The 27,878-nt window shown below is 57.7% G+C and overlaps 5 protein-coding genes across 9 annotated transcripts; 3 read left to right on the forward strand and 2 right to left on the reverse strand.

Moving 5' to 3' along the window:
- The first annotated feature begins 371 nt into the window (after positions 1 to 371).
- Positions 372 to 12,205, forward strand: CARMIL2 (capping protein regulator and myosin 1 linker 2). Its single transcript, XM_052656037.1, has 38 exons — positions 372 to 411; positions 674 to 768; positions 866 to 916; positions 1,162 to 1,224; positions 1,324 to 1,448; positions 1,582 to 1,673; positions 1,871 to 1,941; positions 2,059 to 2,132; positions 2,278 to 2,353; positions 2,432 to 2,520; positions 2,621 to 2,715; positions 2,796 to 2,882; positions 2,966 to 3,078; positions 3,192 to 3,269; positions 3,378 to 3,454; positions 3,543 to 3,647; positions 3,810 to 3,879; positions 4,015 to 4,096; positions 4,188 to 4,284; positions 4,366 to 4,423; positions 4,528 to 4,700; positions 4,878 to 5,220; positions 6,379 to 6,507; positions 6,590 to 6,703; positions 6,873 to 7,033; positions 7,114 to 7,201; positions 7,440 to 7,589; positions 7,685 to 7,751; positions 8,212 to 8,447; positions 9,278 to 9,378; positions 9,462 to 9,822; positions 9,908 to 10,030; positions 10,863 to 10,899; positions 11,053 to 11,124; positions 11,227 to 11,448; positions 11,593 to 11,673; positions 11,940 to 12,017; positions 12,105 to 12,205. The coding sequence occupies exons 1-38, from the start codon at positions 372 to 374 to the stop codon at positions 12,203 to 12,205; spliced, it is 4,275 nt and encodes a 1,424-aa protein (XP_052511997.1).
- A 24-nt stretch (positions 12,206 to 12,229) lies between these two features.
- On the reverse strand, positions 12,230 to 18,175 carry ACD (ACD shelterin complex subunit and telomerase recruitment factor). Of its 4 annotated transcripts, none has more exons than XM_052656206.1 (12): positions 17,904 to 18,175; positions 17,674 to 17,810; positions 17,436 to 17,529; positions 17,273 to 17,349; positions 13,978 to 14,022; positions 13,833 to 13,867; positions 13,598 to 13,749; positions 13,422 to 13,518; positions 13,256 to 13,342; positions 12,703 to 13,076; positions 12,480 to 12,571; positions 12,230 to 12,400 (listed from the first exon to the last, which is right to left on the reverse strand). In XM_052656206.1, the coding sequence occupies exons 1-12, from the start codon at positions 18,000 to 18,002 to the stop codon at positions 12,322 to 12,324; spliced, it is 1,368 nt and encodes a 455-aa protein (XP_052512166.1). In that variant the 5' UTR covers positions 18,003 to 18,175; the 3' UTR covers positions 12,230 to 12,321. The 4 variants fall into 4 exon arrangements, with proteins under 4 accessions (XP_052512166.1, XP_052512165.1, XP_052512162.1 ...); XM_052656205.1 differs by having other exon boundaries at positions 12,480 to 12,589; XM_052656204.1 differs by having other exon boundaries at positions 12,262 to 12,400; positions 12,480 to 12,561; positions 17,904 to 18,112.
- A 1,104-nt stretch (positions 18,176 to 19,279) lies between these two features.
- PARD6A (par-6 family cell polarity regulator alpha) lies at positions 19,280 to 20,940 on the forward strand. The gene is made up of 3 exons (XM_052656427.1): positions 19,280 to 19,342; positions 19,728 to 19,950; positions 20,192 to 20,940. The coding sequence occupies exons 1-3, from the start codon at positions 19,280 to 19,282 to the stop codon at positions 20,938 to 20,940; spliced, it is 1,035 nt and encodes a 344-aa protein (XP_052512387.1).
- Positions 20,941 to 21,299: 359 nt separating this feature from the next.
- ENKD1 (enkurin domain containing 1) lies at positions 21,300 to 24,644 on the reverse strand. Of its 2 annotated transcripts, XM_052656575.1 has the most exons (8): positions 24,628 to 24,644; positions 24,347 to 24,446; positions 24,061 to 24,261; positions 23,347 to 23,519; positions 22,207 to 22,332; positions 21,955 to 22,118; positions 21,718 to 21,854; positions 21,300 to 21,627 (listed from the first exon to the last, which is right to left on the reverse strand). In XM_052656575.1, exons 2-8 carry the CDS (start codon positions 24,429 to 24,431, stop codon positions 21,467 to 21,469), a joined length of 1,047 nt encoding a protein of 348 aa, XP_052512535.1. In that variant the 5' UTR covers positions 24,432 to 24,446; positions 24,628 to 24,644; the 3' UTR covers positions 21,300 to 21,466. The 2 variants fall into 2 exon arrangements, with proteins under 2 accessions (XP_052512535.1, XP_052512536.1); XM_052656576.1 differs by lacking the exon at positions 22,207 to 22,332.
- A 308-nt stretch (positions 24,645 to 24,952) lies between these two features.
- On the forward strand, positions 24,953 to 26,575 carry C18H16orf86 (chromosome 18 C16orf86 homolog). Its single transcript, XM_052656971.1, has 4 exons — positions 24,953 to 25,057; positions 25,250 to 25,476; positions 25,817 to 26,064; positions 26,166 to 26,575. The coding sequence occupies exons 1-4, from the start codon at positions 24,953 to 24,955 to the stop codon at positions 26,573 to 26,575; spliced, it is 990 nt and encodes a 329-aa protein (XP_052512931.1).
- The last annotated feature ends 1,303 nt before the right edge of the window (positions 26,576 to 27,878 follow it).

Raw genomic sequence — 27,878 nt, forward strand, 5'->3', positions numbered from 1 at the left:
GGTGCTCTCAGAAGGGACTGTAGCAGGGTGGAAGTTAGGGGGCTAGGAACCGAAAGAAGCACGCGACGTGCGAGACCCTCCCGGGCACACTTCTCCCTTCCCTCCTCAGATCTACCCTTACAGAGTAGCGACGGCGCAGGCGGGCAGCTGGCATCTGCCCACCTCCTTCGTACGACCCGCCTGACATCTGGCCCGCGGAGGCCGGGTGGGGAGGAGCCGGGCCGGGGGCAGGAAGCGGTGCGTACCTTCCGCTGCAGGAGGAGCAGGTGGCTGCTATGCTGCCGGGGCCCCAGGCTTCCTGTGCTCGCCCGCCGCCGCTACCGTTTCTCGCCTGAGCTCCTTGGGCCAGCTCCGGCCGCTGGGCCGGCCGCATGGCCCAGACCCCCGACGGCATATCCTGCGAGCTGCGAGGTAAGCACCGGTCCTTCTCTCCTACTTGGCTGGGAGGAAGCCGTGCGGCCCCGGAACGAATGGCCCACCCAGAGTACGGGGGCACCCGGCAAGTGGTTCCCTCTGGTCCTCAGGAGGGCTTGGCGGCCCAGATCCACTCCACTCCTTCCTCACTGGCCCCGTAGATGAGCCCAGGCCCCCTAGCCCCATACAGACCACAGACCGTGGGCACGAATTGACCTCCATGGCAGGACCCGTCTCCCAGCAGGCTGCCCTTCCACAGGCGAGATCACCAAGTTCCTGTGGCCCAAGGAGGCAGAACTGCTGCTGAAAACCTGGCTGCCAGAGCGGGAGGGTGCGGAGCAAGGTCATGTCCTGGTATGGCTGGGGCAGAGCCTGCCTGGGAGGGCCACTGGGACCCAAGCAGAAGGAGCCTCTTGCCCTGCCCAAGGTGTGAGACACTCTCTCCCCTCAGGTGCTGCTCCGATGGAGAGCCTACCTGCTCCACACCTGCCTCCCTCTGAGGGTGAGTCCCAACGGCCCAGCCACTGCCCCCCTGCCCTCCAGCAGCTTTCCTGATGAGGGCTGCATCTGTAACGTTGTCCATCTTGTCCTTGTGGACTCTGCCCTCCCAACAGCACTAGGCTGCCGACATCAGGCAGAACTGGAGTCTAGGCAGGTCTGGCTCTGAGATCCAGGCTGCACAAAGGACTGGGCTCCCAAGAGGGTGGGGCTCGCGCTTTGGTCCGAGCTCACCCAGGCACTCCATAGGTGGACTGCACATTCAGCTACCTGGAGGTCCAGGCCATGGTGCTGCAGGAGACACCCCCTCAGGTGAGACCCCTAGTACCCCACCAGGGCCTGCAGTCTGATCTTGTCCTCTGTTCCCCACCCCCGGCCCCACATGGAGCTCATCCCTCATCCCACCCCCAGATCACCTTTGAGCTGGAGTCCCTGCCTGAACTGGTCCTGGAGTTTACTGGTGTGGCTGCTCTGGAACAGCTGGCCCAGCACATTGCTGCTGCCATCAGGAAGGTCTTCCCTCGCTCAACCCTTGGGTGAGGCCCATCAGCTGACAGGGCTGGCAGGGAAGAGAGGCAGCGAGGGGTGCCCTGGATGTCGCTGTGGGGGGGCCTCACTCCCAGGGCCTAGAACTTCCTTGCCCCCCTTCTCCTTCATCCCCCTCTTCAGGAAGCTCTTCCGGAGGCCCACACCCCCCTCCATGCTGGCTCGACTGGAGAAAAGCAGCTCCTCAGAAGCCACCTCACCCAGCAGCCCCTGTGGTAAGGGCCAAGGTGGGGGCCACTCAGGGCTTCCAGCTGACCCCCCTCCTGCATGACCCCTGGATTTGAAGGGCTCAGCAAACTGAAGAGAGGCACTCAGCCACTACCCAACCTGGGGCTGATCATTCTCCATCTCTGACCTTTTGTCTCTCTCTTGCCGCATTTCCTGCCCCATCACGCCTTTGGCGCCAACCCAGGGGGCTTCTCGGAGACATACGAGGCCCTGTGTGACTACAATGGCTTCCCTTTCCGAGAGGAGATTCAGTGGGTGAGAGCAGGGCCCTCTCTGGGGGCTCTGGAGACATCTAATTCCCCTGGTGCTTTGAGAAGTCCCCCCTACCTCTTGTGGTCCCAAGCAAGTTGGAGGTATTTTCTTCCCACCCAGGATGTGGACACCATCTACCATCGTCAGGGCTGCCGCCATTTCAGCCTAGGAGACTTCAGCCATCTGGGAAGTCGGTGAGTGTCCCTCCAGGGCTGTGAGGAGAGGAAGACTGTATGAGCCACATTCCTGGCCTTAGCTTCTCCATGGAGAGAGGGGATACTGGACTTAGGATCTGGCTGGGGGATCCTGAGCTCTGCTCCTGCCCCTTCTTCCGCCCAGGGACCTGGCCTTGAGTGTGGCTGCCCTGTCCTACAATCTCTGGTTCCGGTGCCTCTCCTGCGTGGACATGAAGCTGGTGAGAAGCACAGGGGAGGATGGGGAGGGTGGGTCAGTGGGCAGCCTGCTGAGCTCTCTCTCCCACTCTGGTTCTCAGAGCCTTGAGGTCTCAGAACAGATTCTGCACATGATGAATCAGTCATCCCACCTGGAGGAGCTGGTGCTGGAGACCTGTGGCCTGAGAGGGTAGGGGGGACAGGGCTTGGGTTGGAGAGACTAGTGGCCTGGGGAAGAGCTGGGAATCCAGGCTCAAAGCTTCACACCTGGGGTGTGGTCTGGTCCCCAGAGACTTTGTCCGGCGACTGGCCCAGGCATTGGCGGGACACACCAGCTCGGGACTGCGGGAGCTCAGCCTGGCTGGGAACCTGCTGGATGACCGAGGTACATCTGAGCCTAGGGAAGCCCTGGGGGCTGGTGCTAGAGGTGGTGAGACCCACACGGCTACTACCCCCATCCCGCAGGTGTGGCTGCCCTTAGCAGACACCTAGAGAAGCATCCTGGAGCCCTGAGGAGACTCAGCCTAGCGCAGACTGGGTTGACGCCGCGAGGTAGGCAGGCCTGAGGATGGTGTGGGGTGGTGGAGCTTGGAGGTGGGGTCTCCTGATGGTGAGCCCCCCTCCTCCATCACCAGGAATGAGGGCTCTAGGCCGGGCACTGGCTTCCAATTCAGCCTTTGACTCTGCCCTGACCCACTTGGACCTTTCCGGGAACCCCGGGGCACTGGGGGCTTCGGAGGACCGTGGGGTGAGTGGCTGTCTTTAGGAAGGTGATTGGGGACGCCGCCGCAGGCAGTGGGGTGTCGGGAAGCTCTTGCTGGAGTGATTCCTGACTCCTTCCCATCTCCATCCTCCCGCCAGGGCCTCTATAGTTTCCTGAGCCGTCCTAACGTTCTGACGTTCCTGAATCTCGCAGGCACCGACACCGCCCTGGACACTGTGAGTGGGGGGTGATCTGTAGGGCTGGGCGGGCCTTTATCCCAAGGGGCGACTGGAGGCGGGGCGCTCAGTCCTTCGGCCAGTGTAGCCCACACGCTCCTCTCGCAGCTCTTCGCGGCGCTGTCCCGCGGCGGCTGCTCCAGCCTGGCTCACCTAGACGCCTCGAGGAACGTCTTCTCCCGCACGTAAGGGGGCGGGGCGGGAGGGGCGGGACTCTGCCGGACCCCGCCTCCCCGCGCCGGGACGCCCACTCCGCCCACTCCCCCACCCCAGGAAGTCCAGGGCTGCGCCCGACGCCCTGCAACTCTTCCTCAGCCGCGCCGGGACGCTTCGGCACCTGGGCCTGGCGGGCTGCAAACTGCCACCCGACGCACTCAGGTCAGTGTCCCATGCCCTCGCCTGTCGGCCAACACGCAGGCTTCGTCACCCCGCTCTTATCGCACCCTTGACCTCCGGGGCATCCTTCCTTCTTGCTCTTCGCGCTCTGCTCTGAGGACGCTTCTCCCAGCTTCCGCTACCCCCTGTGACACCCTCTCCCAGGGCGCTTCTGGAAGGCCTGGCGCTCAATACGCACCTGAATGACCTACACCTGGACCTCAGCGCGTGTGAGGTGAGCAGCCCGTCCGGAGCCGCGGGACTTGCCCTTGGGGCTGGGGGCTGCGAGCGGGAGCGCTGGACCATTGGGCTCCTGATCCTCCCCACCTGTGGCCTGTTGGCCTGAGCATGTTCCACTTCCCACCTTCAGCTGCGCTCGGCGGGTGCTCAAGTGATACAAGACTTGGTGTGTGATGCTGGCGCAGTGAGCTCCCTGGATCTGGCAGATAATGGTGAGGCCGCCCAGAAACCCATCTTCCCACCACCCACCAATTCCCACCCCTCGCAGCCTCGCCTTGTGTGTGACCCGAGCCACCCCCCCAGGCTTTGGCTCAGACATGGTGACTCTGGTGCTGGCCATTGGGAGGAGCCGGTCCCTGCGACACGTGGCGCTTGGAAGGAACTTCAACGTCCGGTGCAAGTGAGACCCCATCCGCCTCCTGGGTCTCCCAACTGCACCCCACCACCCGGGTCTTCTCCCAACTGCTGCCTCCTCCCACAGGGAGACCCTGGACGACGTCCTACACCGGATTGTTCAGCTCATGCAGGATGACGACTGTGTGAGTTCACGGGACCATGCGGGATCCTCAGGCAATGGACCCTGAGACCCGTCCTCCTTGCTGGCCCCTGACTCCAACTTCAAATGGCTTTCTCTTAACCCTAGCCCCTGCAGTCTCTGTCTGTGGCTGAGTCACGGCTGAAGCTGGGCGCCGGCGTCCTGCTCCGGGCCTTGGGCACCAATCCTAACCTGACAACCCTGGATATCAGCGGCAACGCCATGGGGGACACGGGTGCCAAGATGCTGGCCAAGGCGCTTCGGGTTAACACGAGGCTCAGGTGGGCGGGGTCACAGGGATGGGACCAACAGGGGAAGAGGGCATGTATGGAGGGGCTTACTGGGGTAGGGCTGAATGAAGCAGAGCAGGTGGAGCTCAGGGGTGCTAATGGAAAGGCCAGAGGGGTTGGGAGCTCCTTGCAGAGCTCCGTCCCCGACTAAAGCCCCACCTGGCCCAGGTCTGTGGTCTGGGACCGAAACCACACATCTGCTCTGGGCCTTCTGGACGTGGCACAGGCCCTGGAACAGAACCGCAGCCTGAAGGCCATGCCTCTGCCACTGAACGATGTGGCCCAGGCTCAGCGCAGCCGTCCTGAACTGACAGCACGGGCCGTGCATCAGGTGGGGGTCCCCCCTCTTCCCCTGCCTTGCCCTGCGCCTTGTCCTGCCCTGCCACTTCTCAGCCTCTCTTGTGCCCAGATCCAAGCCTGTCTTCTGAGGAACAATCGCACAGACCACACCTCTGCTGACTGCACCTCCCGCCCGAAGCCCCTGGGTCTGGGGTCAGACCCCTCCGAACAGGTCAGAGTTCCCCTACTCAGCCTTGAGCACCAACAGACTGTAGAGAATGGGGAGGGTTGTGGCTGCCGAGACTCCATGAGTCTGAGGGCAGCCAGTGTGCCTGAATCCTGCTGTCCCAGACAAGTCCTTCTCCTTGATCTGCCGTGGAACTGATAGCTCTTGAAATAGCTCCCCCGGATAACGCTGCTAGCTGCCTTTTGAAAGCATTTTTTCTTTTTCAATTTAAAGAAACGGCATGGGGAGGCTACTGCACACAGCTGATTTGCGAGATCTTATTTCTCTAACTAAGGAATGAACCTAGGCCCCTGCAGTGAAAGCATGGAGTCTTAACCATTGGACCACAGGAAATTCCCTTAAATCATTTAAATAGGTTCCCTAGTTAAAGACAGGAAGTATTTTAAATCCTCAATCAGTTCTCCCCATCCCCAACGGTAGCCCCACCTGTGAATTCCCATTCACAGGGCCTTCCCTCTCTGTTGTGGCCCAACCCAATGACCCTTCTTCTGACTTCATCTCCCTCCACTACTTGGTGAAATGTTCCCCATCCACTTGTTCCCAAATCCCACTTCGCTCCCAAGCTCCAGAGCCCAGGCATTTTGACAACTTCAGAGCTTCACATTCTACAAGTGATCTCGTCATTTCCCACAAAACTCTTCTACCCTGGAGCCCAGTCTCACTGGCGCCCACACCCACCAAGTGCTGTGGACAGAGCTTCAGTCCAGGTCTCTCTTGGCCGCACTGCAGCCCCCACAGGCCTCCTTGGTTCTGCATCTTGACCCATTCTCAAACACCGCTCCTTACTCCCACCCAACTATCCTTTGCTTCCCCCTTGTCTCTCCTCCACAGCTCTTCACTCGCATTTCTCTCCATCCCTCAATCTGTCCTCTAGGTCGATGATGAACAGATTGAGCTCACTGACATGACTAGCCACTCTTTTCCTTCCTGTTCTGGATGTTTAGGAAGTATATATAAAGTCCCTGCAATGAACCAAAGGAGACACTGCTCTCCCTTCTTGAACAGATAAGGTTCCCAAGTGACTGTCCCGATGATGTCAGCTTCAGGACCTCACCCACCCTGCGGAGACCTTGGGAAGGGGGCAATCAGGATCTGGGGGACAGGGAGGGGACCAGGCTACAGTTGAGTCCTCTTGCCCCCCAGGAAGTGAATGAACTGTGTCAGTCGGTGCAGGAGCACGTGGAGTTGCTGGGCTGTGGGGCTGGACCCCAGGGTGAAGCTGCTGTGCACCAGGCTGAGGATGCCATCCAAAATGCCAACTTCTCTCTCAGCGTGAGCACTCCCTCCAATTACGAGGATGCCTCCCTCTTAGTTAGGGGTCATCTTGCAACTCCTTTTCTTCCTTGGCCTCCAGATTCTCCCCATTCTTTATGAGGCTGGAAGTTCCCCAAGCCACCAATGGCAGCTGCGGCAGAAGCTGGAGGGCCTGCTGGGACAGGTGGGAGAGGTGTGCCGCCGGGACATTCAGGTGAGATAGTGCCCTGGCCCCAGCTGCCCCCCACCATATGCAGCCTTGACCCCCATCCAGAGGTGTGACTGTGGTATCCCGAGTCTGTGTGTTCTTTGGGGGTTTGGAGCCCCAATCCAGTGAGGCTAGGCCCGGGCCACATGCTCACTGTGCTCTGACCTTCGACCAGGACTTCACTCAGGCCACACTGGACACAACAAGGAGTCTCTGCCCACAGACATTGCAGGGTCCCAGGTGGAGGGAGCAGCTAGAGGGGGTCCTCGGGGGCTCAAGGGGTCTCCCAGAGCTGCTCCCAGAGCATCTGCTGCAAGATGCCTTCACTCGGCTCAGGTAGGCTGGATTGGGCTGGGCAGGACCAGGGTAGACTGGATAAAGACAGCACACTAACCCCTGTTCTCTGTTGCCATCAGGGACATGCGCCTGTCAGTCACAGGGACCTTGGCAGAGAGCATTGTGGCTCAGGCTGTGGCAGGTCTGAGTGCAGCCCGGGATCGGCTGGTGAGGAGGAACTGTGGGCTTACACACACACAGACACACACACCTGGTCACTGCCTTGCAGAGGGTCTGTAATGTCGAGCAGGGATTGTGTGCTTACACACACACATGGCCACTGCCTTGCAGAGGTTCTGTAATGTCTTTTGGGGTCATGTAGCCCAGTATTTGGGGCTTCTCTTAGCCCTGATAGAACTATGGCTGAGGCCCTGCCTCCCCATCTTTGGGGTGCCTGGTATTGCAGGTGGAGAGTCTGGCTCAACAGGCAACAGAGGCAATGCCCCCTGTCATACTGACACTAGACGGAGATGAGTCCAGCCCCCTTGGACCTGGGGAATTGGAAGGTCTTTTCTTCCCTGAGGAGAAAGGAAAGGAGGATGAAGAGGAGCAGAAGGTAGGTGGTCGCAGAACTCTGGGCCTAGAACCCTAGATCTTCCCATCTTGTTCTGGGGTATGGACCCCAGGCTGAGTTTGTGCCCTCCTCACCAGGATGAAAGTCCTCCACAGAAATGGGCTGAATCCCTCCACTGTCTTCACCTGGACTCCTCCACTCACAGTAAGTCAGGGCCCCAGGGGAAGAGTTACTCAGGTTGGACTAAAGTTCCATTAGATAGACCTGGCCACCTTGACACAATATATTCATCTCTGCCCTGGGAACTCCCTGACCGTTGAGTGGGCCAGCAACTATAAAGTTGGGGTCAGTTAGCATAGGGTGGGACCTGAGACCAGGGCCGGGACACAGTCTTCTCTCGGTTTGTTCCCTACTCTACCGCCCCTTCCATTCCCAACCCGCGGGATGCGCATGCCTGGCGGCGTCGCGGGGCCGCGCGCCGCTCGGGGCCGCGCTCAGCACCACGGACAGCGGCAGCGGGGGAGGGGCGGGCGGGGGGCGGGCGGCGTAGCCCAGCCCCTCCCCACGCCCTGGGCGGGTCCCCCGCCACCCTAACGCCGCTGCTGCCGCCGCCGCCACCTCCCCGGGCTTGGCGCTCGGTGCTCTTCTGGTGCGTTCTGCTCAGGTGCTGCTGAGGAGCTAGAGCCGGAGCCCGAGCTGGCGGCTCCGGGGGAAGATGCAGAGCCGCAGGCGGGGCCATCCGCTCGTGGCTCTCCGAGCCCCGCCGCCCCAGGGCCCCCGGCCGGCCCGTTGCCTCGCATGGACCTGCCGCCCTCCGGGCAGCCCCTGCGCCATCCTACCCGGACCCGACCACGGCCGCGGCGCCAGCACCACCACCGCCCGCCGCCGGGGGGCCCCCAGGTGAGCGCCCTCCCCCCACTCCAGAGCTCGTGGAATTGGGGGTCTCAAGCGGCCCGTTCGCTCTTACGGGTGATGGCCGGCAGGGAGGTGGGTGGTGGGGTCACGCAGCCGAGTTCTGGCGTCTTCCTGGCCACCCCCTTCCTCATGCCATGTTCATGCGGGGTCACGAGTGTGTGGATTTCGTTTGGGGAGCGCCTGGGGTAGGACTCTGCCTCCGGTTGGCTGCTGCACGGGTAGATGTGTGAGAGGGGCTGTCTGTCTTACCCTCCTTCCCCCAGGGTTACTGAAAGATGCTGCCCCCTCCTCCCGTGGGGACAGTCCTGCGTCTACCGCACGTCCAGCACGGGTGTATGTGTGGGCTGGGTACTGGCGCGGGTCGTGGGCACAGGGCCGGAGGTGGGGAGGAGCCCGCTTGAGGCCCCCCAGAGGGTCTGACGCAGCAGCAGGCGCCGCTGAGCCGGCAGCAGGCCGAGTGGGGTGGGGGTGGAGGGTACTGCAGGGACTGTTTGGAGCAGAGAGGGTGGCAAGTGAGAACGTGCGACCCAGGGGACACCTGGGTTCTAGTCTGCTGGTGACCAGGTGGTTTGGGATACTCAGTGGGACGAGAATGGGTGTGAGCTGTGTATGTCCAGGGCCAAGTACAGGTGGGGGGGAGTACGTGAAACCAGCATCTCTGCCCAGCCGCTGGACGGGGGGGAGCTCGTAACAGCAGCTCCAAAGGGTCACTGCAGCTCCCAGGTCCTGGAGTTGCCCAGAGCCTGCCGCTGGACAAGGAAGGTGGGAAGAAGTCACGATTGAACTCAGCCCTTTAACCCTGTGGTGTCTCTCAGGTGCCCCCAGCCCTGCCGCAGGAAGGGAATGGGCTCAGTGCCCGCGTGGATGAGGGCGTGGAGGAATTCTTCTCCAAAAGGCTGATCCACCAGGATCGCCTGTGAGTAAGGGGCGGTTGCAAGGGTGGGGGAGAGGGTGGGCTGCTCCATGGGCTTTCCCACTCACTGCTGGCTGTTCCCACAGCTGGGCCCCTGAGGAGGACCCGGCAGCTGAGGGGGGTACCACCCCTGTCCCCCGTACACTTCGCAAGAAGCTGGGCACCCTCTTTGCCTTCAAGAAGCCTCGTTCAACACGTGGGTCACGACCTGATCTTGAGACCAGCCCTGGAGCAGCTCCCCGCTCTCGAAAAACCACACTCGGGGACTTGCTTCGGCCACCGGCCCGTCCTGGCCGTGGTGAGGAGCCTGCTGGGGCCGAGGGGGGCACCGGCAGCCCAGACCCAACCCGCAGGAGTCGGCCTCGATACACCCGTGAAAGCAAGGCCTACTCCCTGATACTGCTCCCTGCTGAGGAGGAGGAGACAGTGGGAGCCAGGCCCGACAAGGTGAGGCCTGGTGACCAGGAGCGAGGGCTCCCCTGGAACGGTGGGGGCAGCGGGCTCCCTCACCACTCGGTGTCTCTGTCCCCAGCGGCGGCCCCTGGAGCGGGGAGACACAGAGCTGGCCCCATCCTTTGAGCAGCGAGTACAAGTGATGCTGCAGAGGATCGGTGTGAGCAGAGGCAGTGGGAGTGCCGACGGCAAGAGGAAGCAGGTGAGTTGGAAAGGGGTGCTGTGGGGAACGAGGCGAGTAGCACGTGGCTGGCTTTACATGGGTGATATATGTGACCAGGAGACTCCTGACAGATCTGTCAGATTCACCCTTTCTTCCTTCTTGGTTTCCGCTCTGAACCAGGCCATCAGTATCTCCTTGCAGTGGGGACAGTCCCATTCTATGCAGATCTAACAGAAATCTGGGAAACAGCGAATCTTTTAGGGGACTTGACTCCTCATCCTGCTTCAGGGCCCAAAGGGGCCTCAGCCCTGGTCACTGCCTTCATCTCACTGCTGTCAACCCCAGTTGCATCTCAGGACCTTCATATAGGCTCCGTTGCCTGGAACTCCTCTCTGCCCCACTTCCAGCCTCTCACCACCATCCAAGGGCTACACAAGGTCCTTCCCTCTTCCTCCATCTCTGTTTCCCTATGGGCCTTCCTTGACTCTTCCATGCCCCCTGCTAATGCCACTCTCTGATCACAGTTCCTAGTAAGAATCACCACCCTATGGACTATCTCTATAATAACTTTGCAGGAAAATTTTAAAAAACACATGTGAAGTGAGACTCAGCTTGAATTTAGAAACACTAAGTTACAGAAAGTGAGTCACAGAGCTGAGAGGTCACTTTGTGTGTTTGTGCCCGCATGTGCTTCTATGTGTTAACTGTCCGCCACCACAGACTGAGCTCCAAGACCAGGACTGGGTCTGCCATGTTCTTGCCCAACCCATGGTGGCTGTTAGTGGCAGTTACAACAACAATAATAAATAAAGAAAACAAGGCTAGCGTGAGGGTGGGAGAGGACTAAGCTTGACTTCCCTGTTTCCCACAGAGCAAAGATGGAGAAATCAAGAAGGCTGGCTCGGATGGTAAGTGGGACCCTGGGCTGGTGCATACATTTTGGGAGAGGAAGAGACAGTCCACAAGGGATTTTCTCTCCTGGGGGAAGGAGGAGTAGAAGCCACGTTTTTTCTTCCCCTCACCAAGGTCTGGTGCCTAAGCCCCCGACCCTGCCTTTGCAGGTGACATTATGGACAGTTCCACAGAGGCTCCTCCCATCTCGATCAAGTCCCGCACCCACTCTGTGTCTGCTGGTGAGTGACAGCCACAGTGCTGGGGAGCATCTGGGACAGACAAGCTGCAGGGGATCAGACCATTGCCTGACCCAGGTCTTGGCTGACACCCTCTCCCTACAGACCCTTCATGCAGACCTGGGCCAGGGGGCCAAGGGCCTGAGTCTGCCACCTGGAAGACACTGGGGCAACAGTTGAATGCAGAGCTCAGGGGCCGTGGTTGGGGCCAACAGGATGGTCCAGGTCCCCCGTCCCCATGTCCCAGCCCAAGCCCCCGAAGATCCAGCCCCTCCCCAGACAGCCTGGGCCTCCCAGAGGATCCCTGCTTAGGCTCCAGGAACGAAGGTAAGCAAATACCCCAGCTTCCACTTGATACTGGGCTAGGGACTGAGGAGTCCCCTCTGGGAACTGAGACCCTGAAGGTGGGAGGCAAGGGCTGGAACAAGGGTGGCTGTCGGACCCACACCCTGACCCCCTGGCCTCCCCCAGATGGCCGGCTGAGGCCGCAGCCCCGCTTGGCAGGGCGACGAGCAGTGTCTATGCATGAGGACCAGCTCCAGGCCCCTGCTGGTGAGGGGGGACGCCTCCCTGTGGGCTGGAGTACAGAAGGCGATGGGGAAGAGTGGGCTCCCTTCGTGGCTCTGGTCCTTAAAGGGCCACCAGTGTCCTGAGGGGTTGAAAAATTGGAGCCAGAAGGCTAGGAGCCACCACTGCCAGGGATGGGAGGGTGAGGGGAAGGCGGAGGCTCCAAAGGCAAGTAAGTGTTGGGAGGGGGGGCGGTGAGGACAGGCGGCCAGCCCTTAGCATCCCTCCCCAGGTCTGTCTGTATCCCACAGAACGGCCCCTGCGGCTACAGCGCTCCCCTGTCCTCAAGCGCAGGCCAAAGCTTGAGGCGCCTCCATCTCCAAGCATAGGTAAGGGGGGGCCAGGGCCAGCTGGGAGGGAGGCAGGACTGCTTGGTTCAGTCCTAACCCTTCCTCTCTCCCTCTCTTTCTGTGCAGGATCTGGCCTTGAAGCCGAGCCTCTACCCACCCAGTCTACAGAGCCCTCCAGCCCACCCTCCCCAACCACAAACCAAAGAGGCGGCGGCCCCAACCCCTGACCTCTTCCTTTCTGCCGCATGAGATTATTTTATTAAAAAACTCAAAGGAAGCTAGTGTGGAGCTCTGTTTATCCACCCCCAGGCCTGGACCTGTGCACACATCCTCCCACGAGTCCTCACGTCTGGGTCAGTTCAGAGTCCGGTTGTGGCTCCATCAAAAAGTGCAAGGCCCAGGCCACGAGCTGGGGAGGGAGCCTGAGAAGAGAACCAACGTTTTAGGTCAGGGGGACGGGGACAGGCAACTAAGACAGCAGGGGCAGCCCCAGGCACTCACCTGGCAGCCTGGACCTGGGCACACAGGGAGGGGCAAGGTGGCTTGTACGCATACTGGAAGGCAGAACCATCACGATGCCTCTCTGGGGGGTCCTGAAGGGGACATGATGTCTGGAAAGGGGCCAAAAAGGCCTCTAACCTCATCCAAGGCTGCCCCAGCCCCCAGCCCAGCTCTACCCAAGGTCCACCCCCTTCTACTCTCCAGCTGTGGGGGCTGTGCTCACCCAGACACAGCTGGACTCCAGGGCTCCCTTGGTGGTTCTTGTCCTTGGAGAATGCTGCCAGGTCTTGGGGGGTAACCCAAGCTCTTTGAACTCCAGGCTAGGTTTCTGGGCACTGCTTACATGGGCCTGGTGTATACTGGGGGCATGGCCAAGGCGTGACAGGCTTGGGGTGCAGCTCAGGAGTGGGGCGTTGGGTACACTGCTGGGGTGTGGGGACACAGTGGGCAGGGAGCCATGGGTTGAGCAGATGGTTGACAGGGGCTGGGAGCTGCCCTTCTGTACTGGGTCTGGAGCAGCCAAGGGCAGAGGAGGCAGAAGGCTGACGCTGGCACTGTTCTCCTTTGACAGCAGGTGGCTGGGTAAGGCAGGGGTTCCTGAGGAGGAGGGGGACTCACTTATGGGCACAGTCCCCTCAGCTCAGATCAGCTGAAGGACCTGTGAGCAGAGGCTTGCAGGAACTGTGTTCACCCCCACCCAGCTGGGTACCCTTTCAGAGCCCAGGCACCTAATTGATTGACAGCAGCAAGAACACGGGGCCTAAGCATCACCTTACCTGAGGAACTGGGTGAGGAAGGAGAGGAGGAGATCAGACTCAGCGACAGGTCCTGCAGAGCCAGGTGTGATGGGGATCGCTCAGGGCCTGGGGGTGGGGGAGGCTTATCAGCACTGGGGGCACTGGGCAGGCTTACCTCCCTCTTGACCTCTCCAGTCTTCCTTACCCTGTGCCCTCTGACTTGGGCCCAGAGAGCTCAGGATTTGCTGGTCATTCTCAGGGATGTGCAGCCGTAGGCTGGAGACAGTGTACACAGCTTCTCCCTGTGGGATGAGAACGTTCAGTCTGGGCCTTCGCCCAACTTCCCACGCTGACATTTCCCAAGAGAAGCCCCAGACTGACCGTGGCTCTGCAGCGAGAGGCAGCCCAGGGGGTGATGGGGGCTGCCGTGTCAGGACCTGCCAGCATCAGACAGCTCTCAGCCAGGCACACTAGCGCCTTCTGATGCTCCTGGTCCACCTCTACCTCATTCAGAAGCTGGGACAGTGGAAGACCTAGGGCAGGGGACCAGAGGATGGGCTGAAGCTCAGAGGAGGAGGGGAGGCTTTACTAAGGAAGCAGTGGGGTTGCCAGTTACCTGCATTGGATGAGGTGGACTCTGAAAGGTGCTCCCTAGAGAAACAGAGGGGACAAGTCTGAGGAACAATCCTGAAGCCTACCTGCACAGATCTGTCACCCCTGACTGAACCACAGCTGACCCAAGGAGCAAGCCCCACACTCACTCCAAGCAGTCATCGAGCTTTTTCCGCACATCTGGGTCCTCGTTGCTGGAAAAGAGGAGTGGTAGGCAGTCACTGTTCTTTATGAGTCACAGCTTGGTCATGGTGAAGGGGCCTAACTCTGTGAAGCTAGAGCCATGCTGTGAAGGGCCACCCAAGACAGACGGGTCACAGTGAAGACTTCGGACAAAACTTGGTCCACTGGAGGAGAAAATGGCAACCCACTCCAGTATTCTTGCCTGGAGAACTCCATGGACAGTATGAAAAGGCAAAAAGGTATGACACTGGAAGATGAGTGCCCCCTCCCCCCACAAGGTTGGAAGGTGTCCTGTATGCTACTGGGAAAGACCAGAGAGCAATTACTAAAAGTTTCAGAAAGAATAAAGTGATTGGGTCAAGGTGGAAATGATGTTCAGCTGTACCTGGTGATGAAAGTAAAGTCCAGTGCTGTAAAGAAAACTGCACAGGAACCTGGAACGTTATGTCCATGAATCAAGGTGAATTGGATGTGGCCAAGTAGGAGATGGCAAGAGTGACATCAAATCTTAGGTAGGAATCAGTGAACTAAAATGGATGGGAATGGGCGAATTTAATTCAGATGACCATTATATCTACTACTGTGGGCAAGAATCCCTTAGAAGAAATGCAGTAGCCCTCATAGTCAACAAGAGAATCTGAAATGCAGTACTTGAGTGCAATCTCAAAAATGACAGAATGATCTTGGTTCATTTCCAAGGCAAACCATTCAACATCACGGTCACTGATGCCGAAGAAGCTGAAGTTGACTGGTTCTATGAAGATCTTCTGGACGTAACACCAAAAAAAGATGTCCTTTGCATCACAGGCGATTGGAATGCAAAAGCAGGGAATCAAGAAATAACCAGAATAACAGGCAGGTTTGGCCTTAGGGTACAAAATGAAGCAGAGCAAAGGTTAACAGAGTTTTGTCAAGAGAACACACTGATCATGGCAAACATCCTTTTCCAACGACCCAAGAGACAACTCTACACATGACATCACCAAATGGTCAATACTGAAATCAGATTGTGTTCTTTGCAGCCAAAGATGGAGAAGCTCCATAGAGTTAGCGAGAACAAGACCTGGAGCTGACTATGGTTCAGATCATGAGCTCCATATTGCAAAATTCAGGCTTAAATTGAAGAAAGTAGGGAAAACCACTAGGTCATTCAGGTATGACCTAAATCAAATCCCTTATGCTTATACAGGGGAGGTAAAAAGCTCAAGGGATTAGATTTAATAGAGTGCCCAAAGAACTATGGACAAAAGTTGGTAACACTGTATAGGAAGTGGTGACCAAAACTATCCCAAAGAAAAAAAATGCAAGAAGGCAAAGTGGTTGTCTGAGGAGGCCTTACAGATAGCTGAGGAAAGAAGAGAAGCAAAAGGCAAGAGAGAAAGGGAAAGATACACCCAAATGAATGCGGAGATCCAAAGAACAGCAAGGAGAGGTTAAAAAAAAAAAAGCCTTCTTAAGTGAACAATGCAAAGAAACAAAGGAAAACCGAATGGGAAAGACTAGAGGTCTCTTTAAGAAAACTGGAGATTTCTAGGAAACATTTCATCTAAGGATGGGCAAGATAAAGGACAGGAACAGTAAGAACCTAACAGAAACAAGAGATTAAGAGGGGACGGCCAAGAACACACAGAGAAACCATACAAGAAAGGCCGTAATTCTCCAATAACCATGGTGATGTGGCCACTCACCTAGAAGTGAACATCCTGGAGTGTGAAGTCAAGTGGGCCTTAGGAAGCATTACTACAAACAAAACTAGTGGGGATGATGGAATCCTAGCTGAACTACGTAAAATCCTAAATGGTGATGCTGTTAAAGTGCTGCATTCAATATGTCAGCAAACTTGGAAAACTCAGCAGTGACCACAGAAATGGAAAAGGCCAGTTTTCTTTTCAGTCCCGAAGAAGGACAATGCCAAAAACGCTCAAAATTACTGGACAACTACACTCATTTCACATGCTAGCAAGGTAATGCTCAGAAATCCTTCAAGTTAGGCTTCAGCAATAGGTGAACTAAGAACTTCCAGATGTACAAGTTGAGTTTCAAAGAGTCAGAGGAACCGGATATCAAACTGCCAACACTGGATTATGGAGAAAGCAGGAGAGTTCCAGAAAAACATTTACTTCTGTTCATTGACTATGCTAAAGCATTTGTGTGGATCACAACAAACTGGAAAATTATTAAAAAGATGGGACTACCAGACCACCTTACCTACCTTCTAAGAAATCTGTATATAAGTCAAGAAGCAGGAGTTAGAACTGGACATGAACAACTGGTTGGTTCAAAATTGGGAAAAGAGTACAACTGATATGCAGAGTACGTCATGTGAAATGCCAGGCTGGATGAATCACAGCTGGAATCAAGTTTGTTGGGAGAAAAATCAATAACCTCAGATACACAGATACCACTCTAATGGCAGAAAGTGAAAAGGAACTAAAGAGCTTGTGATGAGGGTGAAAGAGGAGGGTGAAAAAGCTGGCTTGAAACTCAACATTCAAAAATCTAAGATCATTAACATCCAGTCCCATCACTTCCTGGCAAATAGAAGGGGAAAAGTGGAAGCAGTGACAGTGTTTATTTTCTTCAGCTCCAAAATCACTGCGGACAGTGACTGCAGCCATGAAATTAAAAGGCACTTGTTCCTTGGAAGGAAAGCTATGATCAATGTAGACAGTGTATTAAAAGCAAAAACATTACTTGCTGACAAATGTCCATATATTCAAAGCTATGGTTTTTCCAGTAGTCATGTATGGACGTGAAAGCTGGACCATAAAGAAGGCTGAGTGCTGAAGAACTGATGCTTTGGAATTGTGGTGTTGGAGAAGACTCTCTTGGAATGCAAAGAGATCAAACCAGTCAACCCTAAAGGAAATAAACCCTAAATATCTATTGCAAGGACTGTTGCTGAAGCTGAAGCTCCAATACTTTGGCCACCTGAGGCGAAGAACTGACTCACTGGAAAAGACCCTGATGCTGGGTAAAACTAAAGGCAGGAGACGGGGATAGCAGAGGATGAGATGATTAAATAGCATCACCAACTCAATGAACATGAATTTGAGCAAACTCCGAGACATAGTGGAGGACAGAGGAGCCTGATGTGCTGGTGTCCATGGGGTCACAGAGTCAGACACGACTTAGCAACTGAACAAAAACAACAAGCGCTCAATGTTACTAAAGCCCCAAGCCCTCAAACCCACAAGGCCTATGCCAACGCCAGCCTGGCCTGGGTGAAGAGTACAGCTGAACAGTGGAGGCATCACTTACCAAGCTGTCACCTGCTCCCGGGGTTGTTCTGTGGGCAGCAGAGCGAAACGGTCCACCTGGAGGAAGAACTCCGCGGGCTGGAGGAGTGAGTTCAGGGACCGGGTCTCAGGAGTTTTCAGGAAATCAGGCCCAGTAATCCACCCAAGCCAGCTTCACCACTCACCGTGTCTCCCTCGGAGACCTGGACGCGGACCTTGCAGTCCCGCAGCAGCAGTATTCGGCCTTCTGTCCCTCTGAAGCCGAACTCCTTCTCCTCCCTGCGGCAAGCGCGGGCCTCACTGCAGCGCTCGCCAGAACGCAGCCCTGCCCGCCTGGGAACCGCCCACCTCGGGCTCAGGGCTCAAGGCTCGTGCTGTCTCACCCGAGCCCAAAGTTCCCAAGCTCCGCGGAGCCTCTCTCACCAGTCTGAGGCGTTCAGGGCCTCCCCCGTCACTAAGCATCGGATACTGTGGGTCCCGTCGGATACAAGCAGCGCGGCCTCCGCTTCGGGTGGGTCAGGGGCACCGGACGGGCTCTGGGCCTTGGCCTCCTGCAGTACCTGAGGGCGGCGACCGGCGTCAAACCCACCGCCTTGGGGCCCCGCCCAGGTCTCTGGGCTCTGAGAAGGGTGTGTGTGGGGGGGGGAACTCACCTTGAGCAGCTGCCCCGCCCGCGGGCTTGAGAGTGCCTCTGATCCTAGGACCAGCTCTCGGATCCAGGGTCGCAGGACCAGGCCCCCAAAGCTTGCCATTCTCGCCGCTGGGGCCCGCGGGGAGCCTCTAGCCCGCGTTTTTCCCGTGCGACGCGGCCCCGCCTCGCCGCGAGAGAGGAAACGCCGGACGTTTGGGCGGGACCAGAGGTCGAGGCCCCGCCCAGGAGCGTGCCCGCGCGTGCGCACGAGGGCGTCTTGGTCGGGAACTTGGTTCAATTGGATTCCGTCGTGTTTACGCTTACCCGAGCATCTCTCCAAGCAGCGGCGAGGTGTTCTTCAAGTCTCCTGTGACGCTGGGCAAGAAGGGGCCAAGAACTGGCTCCGATGGGGAGGGAGAGCTCTGGAACCCGAGGCTGCAGTCAAGCATGGTCACTTCAACGCCTGTGACCTCAAGGAGTTCAGCAAGTATTTGTTGTGACTCCACTTTCTTCATCTACAAAATGCGCAGTCTTGTTGCTGCTGCTTCTGCTAAGTCACTTAAGTCGTGTCCGACTCTGTGCGACCCCACAGACAGCAGCCCACGAGGCTCCCCGGTCCCTGGGATTCTCCAGGCAAGAACACCGGAGTGGGTTGCCATTTCCTTCTCCAGTGCATGAAAGTGAAAAGTGAAAGTGAAAGTGAAGTCGTGTCCGACGTTTAGCGACCCCATGGACTGCAGCCCACCAGGCTCGTTCAGTTCAGTTCAGTTCAGTCGCTCAGTCGTGTCCGACTCTTTGCGACCCCATGAATCGCAGCACGCCAGGCCTCCCTGTCCATCACCAACTCCCGGAGTTCACTCAGATTCATGTCCATCGAGTCAGTGATGCTATCCAGCCATCTCATCCTCGGTCGTCCCCTTCTCCTCCTGCCCCCAATCCCTCCCAGCATCAAAGTCTTTTCCAATGAGTCAACTCTTCGCATGAGGTGGCCAAAGTACTGGAGTTTCAGCTTTAGCATCATTCCTTCCAAAGAAATCCCAGGGTTGATCTCCTTCAGAATGGACTTGTTGGATCTCCTTGCAGTCCAAGGGACTGGAAATAAAAGTACACAGTATTCGATAATCACTTCTCTCATTCTCCCCTCGGATTGGCCAAGCCCCTCCCCTAGACTCCGGGAACGCTCGGACCGTAGCGTAATGACGTAAGAAGACGCAAAGACTCCTCCACCCCATCTCCGTTTCCTAGGAAACGTGGACTCCGCTTTCCTTTCTGCGTCGCTGCCCCCTTGACGTCACGGTTCGGAGAGGAGGGCGGGGCGGCGCGGGCGACTGGAGGGGCTGTGCACCTGCGCCTCGGCGGGCCGTCTGGGGCATCGTTCCCGTCCCGCCCGGCCCTGCCATGGCCAGGCCACAGAGGACTCCGGCACGCAGTCCCGACAGCATCGTCGAGGTGAAGAGCAAAGTAAGGGCCCCTCCAGCCCTGGCTCCGGCCTCGGCCCTAGCTAGGCGCTTCCAATTCCCTCATTCTCCCCTTCCTGGCTCCTTGGTCCCCACCACCTTTTCCTCTTCTCCATCCTCCCCGTCCCATTTTCAGGCTTTTCTTCTCACTTTCCCCCACCCATCCTCCTTCCTCTACTGCCGGCCTCTGGAGTCCCTCTGTGGCCTGGGTACATGGAGGGCGGGGAGTAGACCTTGGACAGCGTCCCTTGTCCTGGAGCTGAGGTCTGTGTGCAAGGCTACAGCTGTTGTGAACCCGTCTTTCCCACCTCTGCCACCTTCGGACCTGTGGCGAGAAAGGGCACGGAGTCCATTCTTACCTCTCCTCTTCTCCCACCCCCTGCCTCCAGTTTGATGCTGAGTTCCGACGCTTTGCTCTGCCTCGCGCTTCAGTGAGCGGCTTCCAGGAGTTTTCTCGGTTGCTGTGTGCAGTACACCAGATCTCGGGCCTGGACGTGCTGCTTGGCTATACTGATGCTCACGGCGACCTACTACCCCTCACCAACGACGATAGCCTGCACCGGGCCCTGTCCAGCGGGCCCCCACCACTGCGCCTGCTAGTGCAGAAGCGGGGTGAGGAGGATGGGGTACAATGGGCAGCCTCTGTGGGGCAGGGTGACAGGGCAGGTCTATCAGGGTTAGTCTATGCCCAAGGTATCCAGGCTTCACCCTCTGCGGTCCCTGCCCTTGGCCTGACCTCCAGGTGTCAAGAAATAGCTACAGTGCCCCCTTCCTCAAGGAGTCCTGGGCCTGATGGAAAAGGGCCCAAATGGGAGAGCAGGGTTTCTGATCTCAGCGCCTCCCTTTCCTGCAGCAGAAGCTGATTCCAGTGGCCTGGCCTTTGGCTCCAACTCTCTGCAACGGCGCAAGAAAGGGCTCCTACTTCGGCCAGTGGCACCTCTGCGCACCCGGCCACCGCTACTGATCAGCCTGCCACAAGATTTCCGCCAGGTTTCTTCAGTCATAGATGTGGACCTACTGCCTGAGACCCACCGACGGGTGCGGCTGCATAAGCATGGTTCTGACCGCCCCCTGGGTTTCTACATCCGAGATGGCATGAGTGTGCGAGTAGCTCCCCAGGGCCTGGAACGGGTTCCAGGCATCTTTATCTCCCGCCTGGTACGAGGGGGCCTGGCTGAGAGTACAGGGCTGCTGGCAGTCAGTGATGAGATCCTCGAGGTCAATGGCATTGAGGTAGCTGGGAAGACCTTGGACCAAGTGACGGACATGATGGTCGCCAACAGCCACAACCTCATTGTCACTGTCAAGCCAGCCAATCAGCGCAATAATGTGGTGCGTGGGGCATCTGGGCGTCTGGCAGGGCCTCCTTCTGCTGGGCCTGCTGAGCCTGACAGCGATGATGACAGCAACGATCTAATCATTGAGAACCGCCAGCCTCCCTGTTCCAATGGGCTGTCTCAAGGGCCTCCATGCTGGGACCTGCACACAAGCCGCCTACTTCCTGCTGCCCGCAGCTCTCTGCCCTCCCTGGATGATCGGGAGCAGGCCAGCTCTGGTTGGGGGAGTAGCATTCGAGGAGATGGTAGTGGCTTCAGCCTCTGATAGGGAAGGATGCAGCCCCTTGCCACTCCAGGCTCTGGGACACTCCAAGAACTTTCCCAGTGGGAGGTTTCAGCGTGCTTATGGGCCCTCTCAGTCCGGGGAACATTAAAGGTTTTCTACAAATGCAGTTATGGTCATTCTGCTTCCCAGCCCTAGCCTCCTCCCTGATCCAACAATTTTGCCTTCTTCTCTGGACATGTGGCAGGAGTGAGTGTGATAAGGGCACCAGAGAAGTCTTCCTGTAGTCACGCTGTGGGAGGAACACCAGGTTTGGCATTTCTAGGGTAAGAAAAGCACTTATGGAAACAAACCCCACTGTGTACAAAAGGTTTAATTTTGATAAAGGGTTATGAGGCTGGGATGGCCCTTCCACAGCCACCAGTGGCTGGGAAGAGGGCTCTGGGGACACTGCCCCCTCTCCACTGCTCCTGTCTTCGAACTCCACTCTATGATGGGGCCCAATCCTGCCCTTCGCAACCATGCTGTGACCTTCAGTAAGACCCAGTCACTGTCCCCATAAAAGGGCTCAGGAATCCATCTTCACAAAGACTTTGGGGCGGGAAAAGATCTTGATGGCCTCCTCTACCTGCACCAGCTTCCGGTCCAGCTCAGCACGGTGGCTCTGGGCCCTCAGTGAATCCGCCCTCGCAGGCAGCAGCACCAGCTCGCGCAGCAGCTGGCTCTGGCCTACAGGGGCCCCAGGAACAGTAAATGCTGGGCAGGGGTGCACAGTACCTGGTGGGTTCCCCAGCCAGCTCCCCTTGCCCACGTACTCACTCTGGAGCAGACTGCTCAGTGTCTCCAGCCGCTGGTTCTCAGGCATGCGAGTGTGGCCAGGGGGCATGGCCGGGTCTGGTTGGCTGTGCTGACGGGCCTCAGCCTCCCGCCGCCAGAGGTCCCTGCGCTCCAACAAGCTGTGATGCACAGACCCAGGGTAGATGACCCTAGGCAGATGTGGGCTTCCACCCTCCATAAGTGCCCCTTCCCAGGAGTGGGGGGAGCGGTAGGACCTACTAATGGGGCACGTGACCCTTCTGCGTGGCGTTGTAGTGCTCCTGGGCTTGCCGTTGCTGCTCCAGCACCTGTGCCAGGACTTGCAGCGAGCGAGAATGCCGCCGGGGGGCCCTCTTGGCAGTGCGGGCATTGTGCATAATGAAGTCCACACCCAGGCCTGGGGCCTGCGGGACATGGCCAGCATGATGAAACAGCACTGTGTGGTGCCCCGGAATCCCTGCCCCACCTCCCAGCCCCCATATATCCTCTCACCTTAGCATTGGGACCTGGTAGGGTTAGCTGGGGACTGGGGACACGGGGTGGTGGGAGCCCGGGGCCACAACGGGAATGGGCCCGCAGAAAGTGGGCTGGCTCAGTTCTAGAGGCAGGGCCGGGCTCCTGGAGGCCAAGGCAGAGCGGGGGGTCAGTCAGGCTGAAGTCAGGGTCTCAAGCTGTAAGACCATGCCTCTGTCCCTCCTGTCTTTCAGGATCTTTCTCTATCACCAGTCCTCTGGACCTGGCCTCCTTCCTCTTGAATGTACTTCCATCACATCAGCATTTAAACCTGTGTGTTTTTCACATCTCTCAGAAAACATATATCCCTCCCTCTACCTCAGTCCTGGCTTCAGTCATCGTTCTCTTTTTCTCTCCTTCCTAGTCAAGCTTTCTGGCTCTGTCCCTACCAAGGCCACCAACAGTTGGTCTCCAAGCCCCCAAATCCAGGGTCACTTCCCTGGTTTCGCTGTCCTCAGCCTCGTCCTCAATAGCTCCTGGGTCTCACTTCTGAGATCCAGACCTGATTCTCTATCTGCCTCTTGGACACATTCCCACTCCCTGGAAGCCCCACAAAAGCTTCAGCTTCAACACACCCACATATGACCTTATCTTTTTTTCTGTCCTGCTGCTTCTTCTCAGACCCCTGGAAAGAGAAGTGGCACCACTAGCTACCCCAGATAGAATCTTACCACCATACATACCCCTGCCCTTCCCATTGTCCTTAGAAATAAAGGTTTAAAAAAATGGATTTATGTGGCCCTTTATGTGGGTCCAGCTGACTTCTTAGCCTAACCTCATGCTCTTCCTCCCTCATAGTGAACTGAACACAGCATCCCCACTGCCCACACTCCTAAGTCCCTGGTGTTAGGACCAGGGACCCTGGAACCACGAGGTTCCATTTCTACAAAATGTTCTCCTCTATTCTCCCCTTGCCTAATTCCGACTTGCCCCTCAGAATCACCCAGCCGTCATCACTTCGGAGAAAGGCCACAGCCCCACTCTGCAGCAGGACCAGCTCTTCATCCCCTGTGACCTCAACCCGCTGTGGGTTTCCTCCCTCCTCCTAACTCAGGTCAGAGTATAATGTCCTGTTGGCCAACAAGACGGGCAGCACTTGGGGCTCCCTGAGGCAGGTACCTGCAGCTGAGCCTTGACACGCGACTCCACTTTGTCATACTTGGGTGAGCGCCACAGGGCCTTCAGGGGCCTGGATTGGGCCTGCTCCCGGCTGTGCTCCTGCTCACGGAAGCGCCTCTGGATTTCCCTGATCCGCCTCATGTTCTCCTTCTCATGGTCTTTAGGGTCCTTCCCTGGAGAAAAGATGTTGCCCTACATACAGCCCATACAATTCAACTTACCCCAGTGGACACACAAGCCCACACCCTGCCTCCCTGACATACTCTAAAGTCCACCACATAACCTTGTTCCCTTCCTCACACCACAATTATCTTCTGTTTCTGATGATTTTATACATATTTGATTATGAAGTATACTAGTAATCACCTTGCATATCCTATTCACCTCTTCACTTGTTTTACTGTCTCCCACCTTGATTCAATGATGCGCTTCTTCGACCTTGTTCTCCTAGCACCTATAGGTCCTGGAGCACAGCAGACACTCAACAAACCACCATGCATAAATCCATGAAGCTGAGCTACGGGCTTTTCCGGGGTATACCTCATTTAGTCCTCTCCTGCGAAGAAGTCGTGCATTTCCCGCTCCTTCTACAGTTGGGGAAACAGACACTCTAAGAGGTAAAGCCTGAGCCCAGAGCAGGGAAGGGGAAGCAGCCGTCTTTTGATCTGTTTTGACTTCAGAGCCGCCTCGCTGTCCGTTCTGACCAGAACTTACTCTTGGGAGAGGCCTCTGGGCCTAGGGAGATACCCCCGAGCTGCAGCAGCACACCACCCACGCCGCGACGGCCACGCTCCAGGATTTCTAGGCCTCCCGGACGGATGCGAGGGGCGCGGGGAGGGGTGGCGTCTAGGTCCGGGTCCGTATCCGTCGTCAGCAGGTCCAACTTCGGCGCGTTTCCCTCAAGGCGCCCTTGGGCTGAGAGGCCAGACGGGGCGGAGTGCGGAGTCAGTGGTGGAGCTGGGCCCGACCCTTGCCAGGCCGCTTTCACTCCCTAACTCACCCGAAGACGGCCTCCGGTAGTAGTCCGGACAGAGCGTAGGGTCTGGGGGGATGGGCCCCGAGATGCGGGACGGACCCTCACACATACCGCCGCCGCCGTCCTGCAAACGTTGCACCTGAGGCCTGCCGGGCTACGCGTCTCTGGCGCCAAACCCCGCTTCTCAGCCCAGTGCCTCCTCCCTGGGCCCGGGTCCTAACCTCAGCCGTGCCCTACCTGCGTTCCCGGCCCCCACCCCGCCTCCCGGCCCCGGCCTGCGCTCGCCACCTCTGCTCTCAGCCCACCTCTCAGTACCGTTGGCAGGCTTCTCACTCGGGCAAGGGGCTCGCCAGAGCGGTTTTGCCGCCCACTGCCGCCACCCGACGGGTTTGCTGTTGCCAGGCAACAATGGTTTCCGTCCGTGAGGTCAGGGGCCAATGGCCTTGGCGCAAAGCCTTCTGGGGCCTGTAGTTCCAGCTGAGGGGGGAGCAGAACGACTGTCAGTTGCCGTTCCCAATCCGGTCCTCTCCCGGGTCCGCTCAGGGTCTACCAGTCTGGCCCCTCAGGATCCGCCCTCCATCCCCAATGCCCCTCAAGCAACCGTCGAGGAAGTGCTGATCCGCCGCAGCTATGGACTCCGCAGGGACTGAGAAGCGGCCAGGGGCCCAAGAAGGGGCAGCCATGGGGCAGTCACAGCTTACAGAGATGCCCGGTGGCCATGCTCAGAATTCTGAGGTGACCATCGGGCTGTCTAACCTTCAAACACTTGGTCATAGCGCTTTAATAGACCAAAACTGCCAGGCCAGGTTCCACAGGCTGGGAGGGGCATGGGCTGGTGCCCTTCATCCAGAGTATTTAGAGTCTAATGGCTGGTCCCTGTATCCTTTGCCTGGCCATGGTGACCAGTTACCTGTGTGTCACCACTAGTGTCCAGTGATGGGAGACCAGGGCCTGGTGCCAGCCCATGAGGCCTGCCAAACCCAGGATGAAGATAAATGTCCAATAAGATCCACCTCAGAGCCAAAGATCCAGGAGAGACTCAAGCTCGAGGAAGACAGGCACAAACCAGAGGTGGAGGACCTGGAGGAGAGAGGTCCCAGGCCTACGGCCTCCACTGTGAGGCCCAGTCATGGTCCTAAGAGGAAGCCGATCAAGTGAGGGGGGCTTTCAGAGGGAAGAGACTGGGGACTGGGGAGGTGGTGTGGGGGTGGCTCATACCGCAAATGGATTCGTAAATGGGGCCTTACAGCAGTGTCCATCCTTATCCCCTGACACCACCATCATTCCTCACCTCTGCTGACCCTTCAGAGCCCTGATGTAGGGAACATGCAGAGCGAAAGTCTCAAGGCCTGGTAGGGGACTGAACTCCCATGATCTCTGGGTCCCTGTCCAGTCCAGGGCCTCACTGACCAGGAAAAGGACAAGGATCACGGCCTGGGGAGGTAGGCAGGCAGGACTGTTCCCTAGGACAGGGCACAGGAGCCAAGGCTGCAGGCTGGCTCCTCAGGCCTCCTTGTTCCCCAGCCTCACAGGCCCGAGCCACCAAGCCCATCCTAAGGCAGAGAGTGAGTTGCCACAGGGGCTGTCGCTGCAGAGGGAAGAGCCGGAGAATAATCAGAATGAGCCCTCACCATCTGCCAAACAGCACAAAAAGGCCAAGAAGCGCAAGAGTCTGGGAACCCCAGTGCTCCCAGTGGTGGCCAGCACGGTGTCGGCACCCTCAGTGACCTTGGGGCCTGAGCGTGAGTGGCATTTCCTGAGCCTTCCCTTTTGTCCCAGCCAGCTGGACCCAACACAGCCCAGCTTGGCACTCCAGCCATTGCCCTGCCCTGGGTTCTTGTAGGAAAGGCCCAGCGCCTGCGGCCCCTGTACCAGTACATCAACTATTGCAACCCTGAACTGAACCAGGCAGGGGAGGGGGACAGGGAGACTGAGGCTGAGGTGGAGCCTGAGTCGGAGCCGACAGTGGTCCCCGAGGAGGCGGGTGTGGAGCAACTGCAGGCATTGCTGCCAGTGGCAGGTGAGCTGGGCTGCGACCTCACTCTGCCCTGCCCCAGTATGTTTGTGCCCCCGACCCACACTCTGGTTCCCCTGGGGGAGGAAGCCAGTGAGGAGCCTGGGGGTCTGCCCAGCTTGGGGGTCAGCGGTTGCCTCAAGGCTGAGATGGACAAGTCAACTCAGGTGGACATCAACAAGATGCTAAGTGTCTGCAATGCCCCGCTTGTCCCCCCACTCTCTCCTCAGTACAAGTGATTATCCTGACCCCCACCCCATGACTCCCTGCCCTCCCAAGCCTGAGCCAGAGCAGCAGTCTAAGGCCTGAGGCTCTCAGGTGGAGGAGGGGACTCAGCCCCTGCCCCTCCCTGGGATCCCACGTTTGATAAAAATAAACATTCTTCCTTTTCTCAGACTGTGATTCCCCAAATAAGATGCCTGAAGAGGGAGAAGCTGGGAAAAAGGGTGATGGATTCCCCAGTGCAGTCACTGGATTGCCTGGGAATTTGCAAAAATATAGATTCCTGGGCACCACCTCAGACCTAGGCTTCCCTGGTGGCTCAGCTGGTAAAGAATCTGCCTGCAATGCAGGAGACCCCAGTTCAATCCCTGGGTCGGGAAGATCCCCTGGTGTAGGGATAGACTATCCACTCCAGTATTCTTGGGTTCCCCTGGTGGCTCAGTTGGTAAAGAATCCACCTGCAATGCAGGAGACCTGGGTTTGATCCCTGGAGGACAGCATGGCAACCCATTCCAGTATTCTTGCCTGGAGAACCCCAGCCTGGCAGGCTGCAGTCCATGGGGTTGCAAAGAGTTGGACCTGACTGATCGACTAAGCACAGCACAGCACCCCAGACCTAACTGAATCAGAATCTGTAAGGGTGGGGCCTAGTCCGAGCATTTAAAGTCTCCTCAGATGAGCCTGAAGGTCAGACAAGGTAACACCTGGGATGGAGAAGGGTGGTAAGGAGGAGCCTGGGGAAGAGAAAGGAAAGGGGCTGTCAGGTCATAGGAAGCGGGCGCGTGGCCTTGCTCCCTGTCTCCCAGGGAATGGGCCACAGGTGCTGGGGTGACTGCCACTTTGCCTGGAGGAGTGAAGAGGCAGCTCTCCACCAGACTCCTGAAGGAGAGGGCGGCGTGGCCTTCCAGGCAGAAGGTTTGCCAGGGATGAAGCCTCACTAGTGTGGAAGACATCAGCTCCCTGGAGGAGGGTCTGCTGAAGGAGATGCATGGCCATCAGACCAGGCTGAGTGAGTCTGGGAGGGATAAGGAGGGATGTAGGCAACAAGGGATCCTGGTCTGCTATTCTGGAGAGGTTGCCTGGGCAGCAGCATCAAGGGCAGAATAAAGAAGAGAAAGCCTAAGGACAGAGAGGTGAGGAGACTGCTGCCATTGTCTGCATAAATGTGAGTCCTAGCTTTGGTTGGTGGTTGGAAAACAAGCAAGAGGTATTCTGGAAGTTCTCTTCTGCTTGCTGTAACAGAGGAAACATGAGCTGCATTTTCACTGGCTCGGAAAAACTCTACTTTGAGTAACATTCTGAGATTTGAGTAATAGACCC

The sequence above is a fragment of the Budorcas taxicolor genome, chromosome 18 (genome assembly GCF_023091745.1).
Source record: "Budorcas taxicolor isolate Tak-1 chromosome 18, Takin1.1, whole genome shotgun sequence".
Taxonomy (NCBI): Eukaryota; Metazoa; Chordata; class Mammalia; order Artiodactyla; family Bovidae; genus Budorcas; species Budorcas taxicolor.